Raw genomic sequence first — 12,812 nt, 5'->3', positions numbered from 1 at the left:
TTCATAGATCTGCACATATGCCCAACTTGGTCCCTCCAAGAAAGTCAATCTAAATTCCCAGCTAGGGTTATCCATACTATTGCCATTTCTGAACTTCCCCAGCCCCACATCATCCCTTACCAGAACAAGGTTCCAACTGTTCTCTTGCCCCCTCAGAAGCTACTGTGTCCCTTTCCCATTCCAGAAGGCTTCTTGTGATGGCCTTCACTGCTGCTGTGAGAAAATCTTGGAACTCCCTTCCTAATTGCCTTTGCTGTAGTCTGTGTACAGTGCTATTACAGATCAGCAATAAATGCTAGCTTAGCCAGCAACTTCTACATCCTGTCAGTGAAGGTAAGTGTTTAATGATAACACCTTGGTATATCTGCAAACTCCACAAGCAGTTGAGAAGTCAAATGATTTTTGAAAAAACATCCTGTAACAGGTTGTGATCTCTTATTAAATCAAAGTTGTTTTGAATGCACTACCAATCATTCTAGCATCCAAGTCTGGAATGCCACCTTGATGGTGGAAAGAGATTCAATAGCAACTTTCAAAATGTGATATAATAGATTAGTTGAGATTTGCATGGCTTCAAGAAGAGCAGGGAATGGTATTATTAGAACAGCTTTGATGGACCAATGGTTTCAGTGTTACACAATTCTACAAGTCAAACAGACCCATACCAAGAACAGAACCAGTTACATAATTAGCAGATAAAACAATTGCTTACATACAGCAAACCCAACTCTGCAGAGACAGGATCTACAAGACTCAGCTGTCCCTCAAAACCCATGTTATTCATCTTGCCCATTAGTACAGATGTTAAAAACACACATGGCATTACTGACAGAATAGCAGAGTGACTTACTGATGAGATTGCAGAGTTTGACAATAAAGGGTTAATGTGCTCAGACACCAATTCAGCACACGCAGACATGAAAACGGTGGCTACAACGAGTAGCACCACAGCTCTCCATCGTGACCAGTGAATGACAACATTGTGACCATGTCCTGAAACTGAGAAGCTGCATGTTAGTCTGACTCCAGCAAATATCTAATTAGACCCACTCACCACAAGGATAACTATTTAAGAGCCTACATGTGCACAATAGGCCAAGTAGCTTCCTTCTGTCCTTTATCATTTTAAGGAAGTGGTAGTTCAAGTTGTTAGCTTTCCATAACAAGACTAAGGAAAAAAACAAAAATTGAATGTATGCAGGCAGAGGTCATAATACTGGGAATAAACTCAGGGGCACTTAAACAAGTTAGTTATTTAAACAAGTTAGTTAAACAAAAATCAAGTTAGTTACAATTGGCAAGGAGGCATTTACCAAGCAGTTCCCTAGCATCCAAGATGGCATGCAACACCATTGCAGGGGTCCTTCAGTCTGAAAATATAGAGTGACTATGTTGGGTACAGAACATACAAGATTGCTCTCAAGTTTGCTACTGAAGACATGTAGAATAGTCAGGAAGTGGGTTCTTGGCTTCAATTCAATGAATAATTCTTCAGTGAGCTGAAGAATTATTTGGAGTGTGAAGTTTACAGTTCCATCTCTCCACCAACTGCAATTCACAGATCCTCAACTATTTCTGAAGTTGGTTTTTGGACATTGCAAGTGAAGATGCTTCCCTCATCTGAGAATCAGGAGGAATCCATTGACCAGAGGACCAAGGATGCCTGGTGGTTAGTTTTTTTTAAACTGCCAGAGTATGGTTACAATAGATTAACTTACTGAGTGCCATATTTGTCTACAGCTCATTTGAAACATGTTTGCTAACTGGCCTGTCCCTTCAAGGAAGATCAGGTAAACCAACAAGTAATTCCAGGAGTCAACTAAAAAGACATGGTCAGAAATTGCTCAAGATTGATAAAATAGGTTTTCAATACCAGGAAATAGTTTGTCAGATTAACAAGATCAAGGAGGCATAATGGGCCACTTGCCTTTATTGGCCAAGGCATAGGATATAGAGTAGGGAAGTGATGGAGGATCTAGTAAAACACTGGCCAGGTCTCATCTAAAGTATTACATGCAGTTTGGTCACTGCACTAGCACAAATGCAATTGCACTAGAGGGGATTTGAGGACACAACCAGGAGAATTGTTGACAAAGGATTGGACAGGCTAGGATTTTCTTCTTTGAAATAAAGGCAGCCAAGAGAAGACCTGATTGAAGTGTATAAGAGCTGAAAAACTATTACCTGAGTTGAGGGGCCCATAATCAGAGCACACAGATTTAGTATCAGAGGTAGGTGATTTGGGGAAATTTTTTACCCAAGAGGGCAACAAGATCTGAAACTTACTGCCTGAAAATAGAGGCAGAAGCCTTCAACACATTTAAAAAGTAATTGGATATGTCCTTGTAGTAGTAACCCAAGGCTTCTGATCAAAAATTGCAAAGTGGGATGGGATGAGTGGCTACTTGACAGCCAGTACAGACAATGGGCTGAAATGGCCTCCTGCACTCCTCCTCCACTGAAATTTCTACAAATTAGATCAAAATATGAATTTTACTTCAACTACAGCAAGTGAGAATTACTGAATAAGTGAAAAGGACATTGGGCAATTGCAGACTCGCCAACATTCTACTGTTAGGGGCAGGGAACAGAGTGACTGGGGGAAGACTGTGGGGGAGGTTAGACAGGATGCTTTATACCTGCTGCAAACAGGTTACTTTAACAGACTAGGAAAATGTCACTTACCATGGCGGTCACTAATGTGAATATCGTAGATATGGTTGTGCGTCTTCAGAGAAAAGATAAGCCCAATCACATACGATGCAGGGAGAAGTATTGAAACTGTGTAAATAAGAGGTCTATAGGAAAGACAGAATCAGTTTATGGAAAAAAGGTAAACTTTGATGTGCTTCAGTGACATTCTGTGTGAAGTGCACAGCAAATCTCACTATCCCACCTGTCCCATTACAGCAGTGTTCTACATAGTTGTTCCAATAGTCACTATATTTACCATTATTTCTGTATTCAGTTTTCATAGTGTGCATTTATGCAGAACAAGTGCTCGTTCAGCACATGCTTGCCCACTCATTGTACCAGAGCAGGAGTAAAATAAGAACCCAAAAGATTGCTTAAAACCATGTACTTACTGGATGTGACTGTGAAACAAAGTGCTCTGCAACTGCAAGGAGGGGAAAGAAAAAATTAAAGACACTTTAAAAAACAACTAGAAGAGAGGGGCCATTGCAGCTACATTCAAGCATTGAGACAGATAAATCACTTTCAAGATGGATATAGTCCACACAGCATGTGGATTGTAATAGCAGGCTCCTAGCCTCCATTATCTATCCAGGAGATGCTTTCTGCAGTATTGCAGAGGATTAATGTTTACTTTTCTTAGTTACATTATGTCCAATGAGAACAATTAATACATCCTCCACATCCCTCCCAAAAAAGCTGGAGGAACAATTGAAGCCTTATTTCCCCCTCTAAGAGGGATAGGAGATGCTTGAGACAAATATTGATGCTGCTGTTAAACATACAATCTTTCATTAAAGCTTTGGAAAACAAAATTTCCATTAACTAATTTCTTTTGTATCTAAGATGTAGTGTTGAGAGTAGAGAAACTTCAAAGAGGTGTGCAGTGTCTTTATGCAGTGGTGTGTCTTGGCCCTCACTGGTCAAATTCTTGCCTTTGAATCAGAAGGCTGTGTGGGTTCAAGTTCCACTATCTAGACTAGAATTTATAATCTATTCCAGTACAGTACTGCAGTGTCAGAAGTTCAAGGGAATTACTAATGGGCAGTAAATGCAGGCACTGCCAGCAGCATCCATATCATGACTAGATGAGACGTTAAACCACAATCCCAAATGCCCCTCAGGTAGACACGAAAAATCCCAGTGGGAGAACAGGAAAATCTCCAACACCCTGGTCAAATATTTGTCCTTTAACCAACATTACTACACACCATTAGCTGGATATTCACTGCTATCAGTGGGATCTTTCTGCTTTCCCAACCCAAGCTCTATCAACTTTAAACAGGTTGGTTCAAATCATTCAAGCAGCAGATTCAATATTTCTGCAATTAAAAGAGGTCATCCAGAGTTCTCTTCAATCAGAAACCATAATCTTCACTTACTGGTAATATTAACAAGCTTCAATGACTAATGAAAACACAAGCTATTTGTCAAAGGTAACTACAGAGTCTGGAGTTTGTTAGTGCCCAGGATCAGCACTTAATTCATCCTCTATATACTGACACCCAGTGGCCAGGATCAGTAGGGTCTGCAGCAGCAACAGGACATGATCACAGGAAATGGGGTCAAGCAACCAGAAGTTTGAAATGATCATTGACTTTGTATGAAGTGATCTATTCAGAAAACATATGCACTCTGATAAAGTATATTAGGCAAATGGATGGAGGTGGCCCATTCACAAAAAAAATTGCCATTGGCTTCCCTCCATTACTTTTGCCCCTCTACCCAAGATGAAACCTCTGCTGATCCCAGGCACTGAGCATTGCCAAGTGCAGTAAAATAGAATCCCTTCAGTAGCCAACCATGCCTGGCTCAGTAGGCTCAATGTCCAACCATCACAGCAAGGCCTTGCCTCTAGGCAAAAGGCCAACAGATCAAGAGATCAGGAGGAGTAAACTCTGGCTAAAATTATACTCAAGCCATTGAAGCAGAGATGAATTAAGTGCTGATCCTGGGCACTATTAAACTCCAGATTGTGTAGTTGCCTTTGACAAACAGCTTGTGTCATCATTACAAAGTTTGTTAATATCACAAGTGAAGATTATGGTTTCTGATTGAAGAGAACTCCAGATGATCTGTTTAAACTGGGAAATTTTGAATCTGCTGCTTGAGTGACTTGAACCAACTGTTTAAAAGTGGATACAGAACTGGAGTTGGGAATGCAGAAAGAAAGACTTCATGATTTCTGGTTTGTACATTAGTTTGTCCATCCACTTAAATCAAAAGATAGATTTCAAATGAAGCTTTAATTAAAAAGAATAAGTCCATACCCCACTGAAATGACAGTCACTGCACTCAAAAGGACCAGATTCATTCTGTGTTGTGTTGGTGCAACCTTGACATATTAGACTTCCATAAACTTTGGAAAAGAGCGTTGGTGCAAACACCCCTACAAAATAAGCAAAAACATATCAAACTAGATGAAGAGTCCATTGTGGTCTCAATGGCAGCATCTCCCTGTGCTGCCCCCACCCCAAAATCAATAAACTTCAGTTTCAGTTAACTAAGATCTTGCAGCTTCAGAAATTCAGTTCCACACCACAAGACTTGTCCGCAACCAGTGTCAAATTAAGGGACTTTTCCTAACAAAGGTACACATTTCAAAACAGGAATTCCATGGTTAATACACACTTGCTAAGTCAATGGTTGCATGTTTCTACTTAAGTGAGCATCAGGACCAAATCCCAGATTCTGCTAGTCATGACAACTTGTGTCACTGGGTGGGGGGGGGTTCTGACCAATTGCACCCCCTGTTGGGTGAGGGAGCAGTCAGCACCCTTCACTTAATAAAAAGGTGAATTCAGGGAAACTGTGTCCTATTTAGAATGCTTCCACCAGGGAAAATCAAGCTCCCCCACGCCCATGGAAATTCTAAAACTTTTGCACCCACCCCCCCCACCCCAAAAAAGAGTTAAAATTTGAGATCAGTTCAGGATTTGCCTTCAAAATGGCCTTATTATTGTACTCAAAAGATAGTCACCTCTTACAGCTAGTGAGATCATAGAATCCCTACAGTGCAGGAGGCAGCCATTCAGCCCATTGAGTCGGCACTGATCACAATCCATCCAAGCCCTATTCCTGTAACCCCACATTTATCCTGCTAATCCCCTGACACTAGGGTCAATTTAGTATAGCCAATCAACCTAACCCACACATCTTTGGACTGTGGGAGGAAACTGGAGCACTGAGGAAACCCATGCAGGTGTGTGGAAAGAATGTGTAAATTCTACACAGGCTGGAATTGAATCCAGGTCCCTGGCACTGTGAGGCAATGCTAACCACTGTGCCACCCCAATCTTCAACATAAATGCAGGATCTTGTGGCATTTTTGACAGCATTTCTTTAAATTGTGACATTTTTCAAGTCTTGCCACCTACCTCCTACTGATATAAAGAGCAGTGCTGAACTGACACCAGCTGACCGGCTATTGAACCTCTGCTCCTGATGTTTGCATCCTCCAATCACCATGGATATACCCTATGGACAAACAGTTTCTGCTCTTAGGCAATTTTAACCACAAGAATTACAAAAGCATAGTTTAAAAGTCTGGAAATGCTGAAGTGCATTTGTTTCTTCACTGCTTGAAGAAACATTCACAAATTCTGTAGCAGAGTATTTGAACATTAGCTGTGATCCAAATGGTAGCACCCTTGCCTCAGTCACAAGATTCTGGGTTCAAGTCTCACTAGGGCTGAGCACAAAAATTGACACTTCAATGCAGAGGGAGTGCTGCACTCTGTTGGAATTGATGTCTTTCAGATGAGTCAATAAACTGGAGATTTCAAACCCAGTAGTGAGACATTTCCTAAAAAGAAAGCTGCTAAAAATGACAACTCACCGGGATAAAGAGGACACATCCCAGCAAAGTTCCGGTCAAAGCACTTTTCACCACTTCTTCATAACACTTGTTTCCCTTGTTGCTACCTTTGATCAGGGCAGTTATGTAGAAGGTTAACTCCGTGATTGAACCAAACGTGGCATTCACTACAGCACCGACTGCAAAGTTACTCTGAGCAGAAATACTGAAGCAAGAAGAATAGATTTAAACTGAGAATATTTTCAACGAAGGCTTTCCGAGCCCTTTCACTCAACTCCAGGACAGTGGTATGCTGTATATAAAAAACATACAGGGGGCTGGGGGAAGAGAAGACATCCCACCAACATTAGGGGTATGACAGCCAAGTACAAAAAAATTTAACTTCCACCAAAAATTAGAATCCATTATTAAAAGGAGATAGTAGCAGGGTGTTTACAAAACAGTCGTCTCAAATCCAGCTGCCCATATTTCATGGCACATTAAAACCAAGTAGAACATACTTGGACAATTTAGCTTCTGGTATCACATGCCAGTCTGTTCTCATGATCAGAGGCCTGACCCACCCAACCTGCTGAACCCAAAAAACTGAGGCCTTGCCAGATTTGAGATGCCATTAGGCAGAATCAACATGGTTTGAGGGAAGGCATATTTGACAGGTTTAAAAGTTTGAGAATAACAAGTGAAATAAGCGTAGTAAATTCAGATTTTAAAAAACATTTGATGAGGTGCCACATTGCATGAGTATGTGGCATTGGGGTGAAATATTAGCATGAGTAAGAGGATTGGCTAATGAAAAAGGAAACAGCTGGGATAAGTAATCACTTTTAGGTTAGCAAATTACAACTACAATCCACAGATCAACTATTTACAATCTACATTAATAAACTTGGATGAAGGGACATACCAATGTAGCCAATAAGATAGGTAAATTTGTGGATAAAAAGTTAGCCAAGTGATCATGGGCAAAAAGCAGCTAGGGTATAATGTAAAAAGGACTGCCCACATGAAGCAGGAAGAATTGAAATGCAGATTATTCAACTGAAGAGAAACTACAGAATAGTGCAGTGAGAAATTTAGGAGCACTTGTACATGAACCAAGTTAAGCAGGTACAGCAAGCAATTAGGAAGGCAAATAAAATTTTGGCCTTTATTGCAAGGGGAACAGAGTATAAAAGTAGGGAAGTCTTACCACAACTGGACAAAGTATTAGAGAGATACTATCTAAAGTACTGTGTTGTTTTGGTCAGAGGGCTATAATTACATTGGAAGCAGTTCAGAGAAAGTTCACTTGACCAATTCCTGGGATGAAGGTATTGTCTTTACAGGAAAGATTGAGCCTATCCCAGATAAATGAGGTGATCTGAATTCTGAGGGGGATTGACAGGGTCAGAAATCTAAAAATCAGAGGGCACATTAAAAATAAAAAAGGGCCATTTAAGACAAATGAGATATTTAAGGGTCAACCTTTGGAATGCTCCTCCCCTTATCAGGGAGGTGGTATGGGTTATTAACCAAGTTAGATACAGGGTCAAGGGTAATGGGGGCAGGCAAGTGGGATTGAGGGTAAATCAGATCAGCCTTGATTGTGAAAAGTCAGCAATCCTGGATCTTACAAAATGCCTCATTTCCCAAAAAGAAACTGTTTAGAAACAGTTGGCTAAGAGACTGGTTTAATCTAGTCTCAATCACCAGCAAGGATTCTAAAAAAAGACACGTATAGGTTCTGGTTCAGGATCCTGAAAGGAAATGGACCCAGTTCCTATTCAGACAGGAGTCTATTATGAACTATTCTCATTTCATATGGGTATGGAAAATACTGGAGGTTAAGATGTACAAGAATAGCACTAAAAACTGAGGTTATGGCCAGTTAAGGATGAGCTGCTTGGGATTCTTTTCTCCTCGGAGGAATAAGACTGGAATGTACCAAGCGGTCACGTAGACAAAACTCCAGCATGGAGCACTTGGGCCAAATAGAAATAGGCTACACAACCTATAGTCTCATCTCAGACCATAGGATGCTCACTTTAAATTTAGTTATGGAATATGGGCTTATTGCCCATCAAGGTGGTGTTCTTGATCCACTGCAGTCTGAGATGTAGGTAAAGCCATAGTGCTGTTAGTGAGGAAATTGCAGGATATGGGCCCAGCAAATTCCCTCCCTGACAGCACTTTTCTCCAATGCTTCAAAAGACAGACATTTCCTCTACAAAATAATTGGCAAAAGCAGGTGCCAATTATGGACAGGGAAAAATGGGCCCCTATTTAGTGTACAAAACATGGTGATGGGATCTGCTGCAAATGGACAAATACATGGAGAACTGGCAGGAACAGAAAAACTCTTACGCAAATCTGAAGCAGGACTTAAACTTTCTGCTATAGTTTGTGGGTGGATGGTGTTAATATTGGCATTGCAGAAGGCATATGTCTGGATGGGAATTTTGCAGTTTGTCTTACAGCTGATAGGTAACAAATAGCTTCATGTCAGATGGTGGCAAAACAAATTCAATAGCAGCTTTCATAATAGAATTGGATATATACTCAAAACATTGCAGGGATGTGGGGAGAGATTATCTAGCTTGCTTAAGAGTTGACAGACAATGGTTCAGATGGCCTCATTTGGTGCTGCTTTATTTTAAGATTTTATGTTGTGGGAGGCTATGATGAAAACAATACAGCTTGCAAAGTGTTGGTTACATTTCTACAATCTCTTACACAAAATTTCCATGGTCATTGTGGAAAATCCAAAGCACTGAGCAGGTCATGGATGTGGGCCTAAGATACATGACCCAGTAATGGGTGATAAGGGAACAGACCCTGCAGGCATGAACACCTGGATGGTTTTGCCTTCTGAGCCAGGGTTGCTGAGTAGCTGCAAGGCAGAGTATATAGAAGCCAGAAGATAAGCAGACATGTTCAGAAAGATAGTGCAAAGAAGGGGCTTTAGATTCGTGGGAGAGCTGGGACCTGTACAGGCTGAAGTAGTTGAACTGAAAGAGTGGGACTGTGTTCCTTGCTATTGAAGGGTTTAAACTAACTTGGAATCAAGAAATAGAGGAATACCAAGGTGCACAGAATGAAATGATGGCACTAGAAATGGAAAAACAGGTGGGGTCATAGTAATGGAGAAAATAGTGGGCTAAATTAGCATTACTGTGAATGAATGCAAATGCACAGATTGGAGCAAATAAGATTTGAGTTAAGGCAAAGATTGCCATGTGCTGAAAGAAACTTAGAGGGCAGGTCTGGGTGCTAAAATTCCTGGTTACACAGGTTTTCAGAATGGTTGCAAAAGGGAAAAAGGTGGAAAGATGACAATATTGATTGAAAGGAGAACATTGCAGTGCTGGAAATTGAGGACAGAATCTGTTTGTCTAAAGGTACAATTCTATTGTTTAGTGCTGCCTGTAGGCCATTAACTAGTAGGAAGAATAGAGGAATAAACTTGCAAGGAAATTAGAGATGCACAAATTATAACAGGGGACTTATAAAATGGGATGTTAGTGTAAAGGACAGGGGGAACAAGTTATAGTTCATGAAAAAAGGGGACAGGAGCAACTTGGACATTAGACTGGAAACAAAGAGCAGCACAGTAGCAAACACTGCTGCTTCACAGCAGCAGGGACCCAGGTTCAATACTTGAATGTGCAGAGTCTGCATGTTCTTCCTGTGCCAGCATGGGTTTCCTCCCACACAAGATGTGGTTAGGTGCATTGGTCATTCCAAATTCTGTACCAAACAGGCATTGTGTGCCAACTACAAAGAACAAAACAAAGAACAACCCAGCACGGGAAACAGGCCCTTCGGCCCAACGAGCCCGCACCGCCGCATCACCCTACACCTATTCTACCCTGCATGTCTACGAATGGAACCCTACTCAGTCAGATTCAGGGAAGAAATAGTGTCAATTTGGTAAAAAACAATCAGCCTAAGAGCACATCTTTGGGGTGTGGGAGGAAACCGGAGCGCCCGGAGGAAGCCCACGCAACCACAGGGAGAATGTGCAAACTCCCACAGACACAGGCCCAAATCCATGTGTCTGCACAGCCAGCAGTGCTAGTCACTGAGCTATTGCGGCACCCGTCTACCGGTCCAGGATCAAGCACACACACCCCGACATGAAGTACTAGGCCATTCCTGGAACTTCCAAGAGCAGCCCACGCACGACCCGCCGTGTGCATGCCCCTTGTTTGACACGAGGTGGACCTCCACCTGTGGAATAAAGACAAAAATATTAATCTTACAGCCTGCCTTTCCAGTGTCTCCCGAGGTTTAACCCTATTTAATAGCCCCTACCATATCCCTCCATTCTCGTTTCACTCATGTGCCTATCTAACTGCATCTTAAACGAGTCCAACGTTCCTGCCTCCACCACCCTACTCGGTAGCGCATTCCAGACCCCCACAACTCTCTGCGTAAAGAACCTTCTTCTCACCTCCAAATTATACCTCTCCCCCCTCACCCTTAAGTGATGACCTCTCGTGTTCATACTCAGTCTAGGGAGCAGTCTCTCACTATTAACTCTATCTATTCCCTTCAGTATCTTATATACTTCTATCATGTCCCCTCTCAATCTCCGTCTTTCCAAGGAGAATAGTCCCAGTTTCTTCAACCTCTCCTCGTAACCCAGTCCCCCCATGCCAGGCAACATCCTGGTAAACCTCCTCTGCACCCTTTCCAAAGACTCCACGTCCTTCCGGTAGTAAGGTGACCAGAACTGGACGCAGTACTCCAAATGCGGTCTAACCAACGTTCTGTACAACTGAAGCATTAGACGGCAGCTTTTATACTCTATGCCCCTTCCTATAAAGGCTAACATCCCATAAGCCTTCCTAACAACCTTCTCCACTTGTGACGCAACCCTCATGGATTTGTGAATCTGCACTCCCAGGTCCCTCTGTATGTCTATACTCCTAATCAGCCTACCTTTTATCACATAGCTCCTCTCTGCATTATTCTGTCCAAAATGCATCACCTCACATTTGTCAGGGGATTTTCACAGTAGCTTCATTGCAGTATTAACACTAGCCTATTTGTGACCAAAATGAAATCTTAACTTTTGAAACTTCCTTGGAGTGGCAAACATCACTTGTGCAATTTCTCTTCCAGGTCAGGAGAGAAGAGTTCCATGTGGGTGGGGTGAATCACATGGCAGTTTGGTCTCGATCTATCCAGTCCACCTTGGACAACAATGGGCATACATGGTGGGTCGTGCGAGGGTTGTTCTTGGATGTTGCTTCAATAGTTGCCTAGTGCTTCACGTCCATTAGTGTACACTTAAACTGGACCAATTGACAGGCAACATGACAGCTCAGGTGACTAAGACTGTCTGCTGTGCAGTTACAGGGACCTGGGTCAGATCTCCAGCCTGGACCAATGTCTGTGGGAGTTTGCACATTCTCCCTGTGCTTGTATGGGTTCTGAGTGCTCTGGTTTCCTCCCACAACAAAAACATGTTTTAGGCTGATTGTCAATAAATTTCCCTGAATTGGATCTCCCTTAATCTGGCACACAATTGCCTAAATTTGCACTACCTTTATTGTGGAGTCCACTAGAGGTTGACAAAAACATCAACGATTGACAAAAGACTTGAATAAGGCACTATTAAAATGGACAGTGCAGGCTTGTAGGGCCAAAAGGACCTGTTTCCTGTGCTGTCCTTTGTTCCTAGAAAGGGTTTTAATTCAACTTTGAGTAACTATTTGGTGTAAACCTGTTGAAGCTATCTGAAATTTATGATTTAGCTACATTTTTCAGACAGTTCCAGGCAATTGCTGTGCAAACCTTACCTGTGAAGTTTGAGGGGTGTTCCCAGTGCATCTTTGGGATTCCTCCACACTCAATGCAAAGGGATTCATTTTGGTAGGAGGAACATGGGAGACATTCTACAGGAGCTAAGGGACACTGGAGTACATGTACATAAAAAAAGTGGCAGGGCAAGTGAAGAGAACAGTTACTAAAACAGAATTATTATTATGGGCATAAAGTACAGAGCAAGGAAGAGATGTTGAATCTACACAAAACACTAGGTTGGCTTCAGTTGGAGTGCTACACCAAGATTGAACACTTATCTTTAGGAAGGATGTGGAGGCATTGGACAGAATGCTATCTGACCAAAATTCACAATGTTAAGATAGGCAGGAGAAGTGCCTTAAAGAAAGGAATGTAGGAGACATGATAGAAATTATTCAAAATCATAAGGGGCTTTGGAGTGCAAAAAATTCATAAGGCCTGAAATACAACACCCAAGATCATGGTGCAGGCAGATTCAATTGACATTTAAAAAAAGGAACTGGAAAAAGGA

The 12,812-nt window shown here is 41.9% G+C and overlaps 1 protein-coding gene across 2 annotated transcripts in view; it reads right to left on the bottom strand.

Annotated features, from left to right (window-relative positions):
• The window catches only part of cax1 (cation/H+ exchanger protein 1), a 58,024-nt gene that overhangs the window by 16,335 nt on the left and 28,877 nt on the right, over window positions 1-12,812 (bottom strand). For both annotated transcript variants that reach the window (XM_080207624.1, XM_080207625.1), the window contains 6 exons: window positions 6,533-6,716; window positions 6,072-6,171; window positions 4,965-5,083; window positions 3,087-3,118; window positions 2,686-2,798; window positions 851-999 (listed from right to left, as the gene is read on the bottom strand). In XM_080207624.1, the coding sequence (XP_080063750.1) occupies window positions 851-999; window positions 2,686-2,798; window positions 3,087-3,118; window positions 4,965-5,083; window positions 6,072-6,171; window positions 6,533-6,716 (697 nt within the window). The remainder of the gene's footprint in view (window positions 1-850; window positions 1,000-2,685; window positions 2,799-3,086; window positions 3,119-4,964; window positions 5,084-6,071; window positions 6,172-6,532; window positions 6,717-12,812) is intronic.

Source organism: Carcharhinus amblyrhynchos, chromosome 19 (assembly GCF_965287045.1).
Source record: "Carcharhinus amblyrhynchos chromosome 19, sCarAmb.v2.hapA, whole genome shotgun sequence".
Lineage (NCBI taxonomy): Eukaryota > Metazoa > Chordata > Chondrichthyes > Carcharhiniformes > Carcharhinidae > Carcharhinus > Carcharhinus amblyrhynchos.
This window is presented reverse-complemented; position numbering and strand designations above follow the sequence as displayed.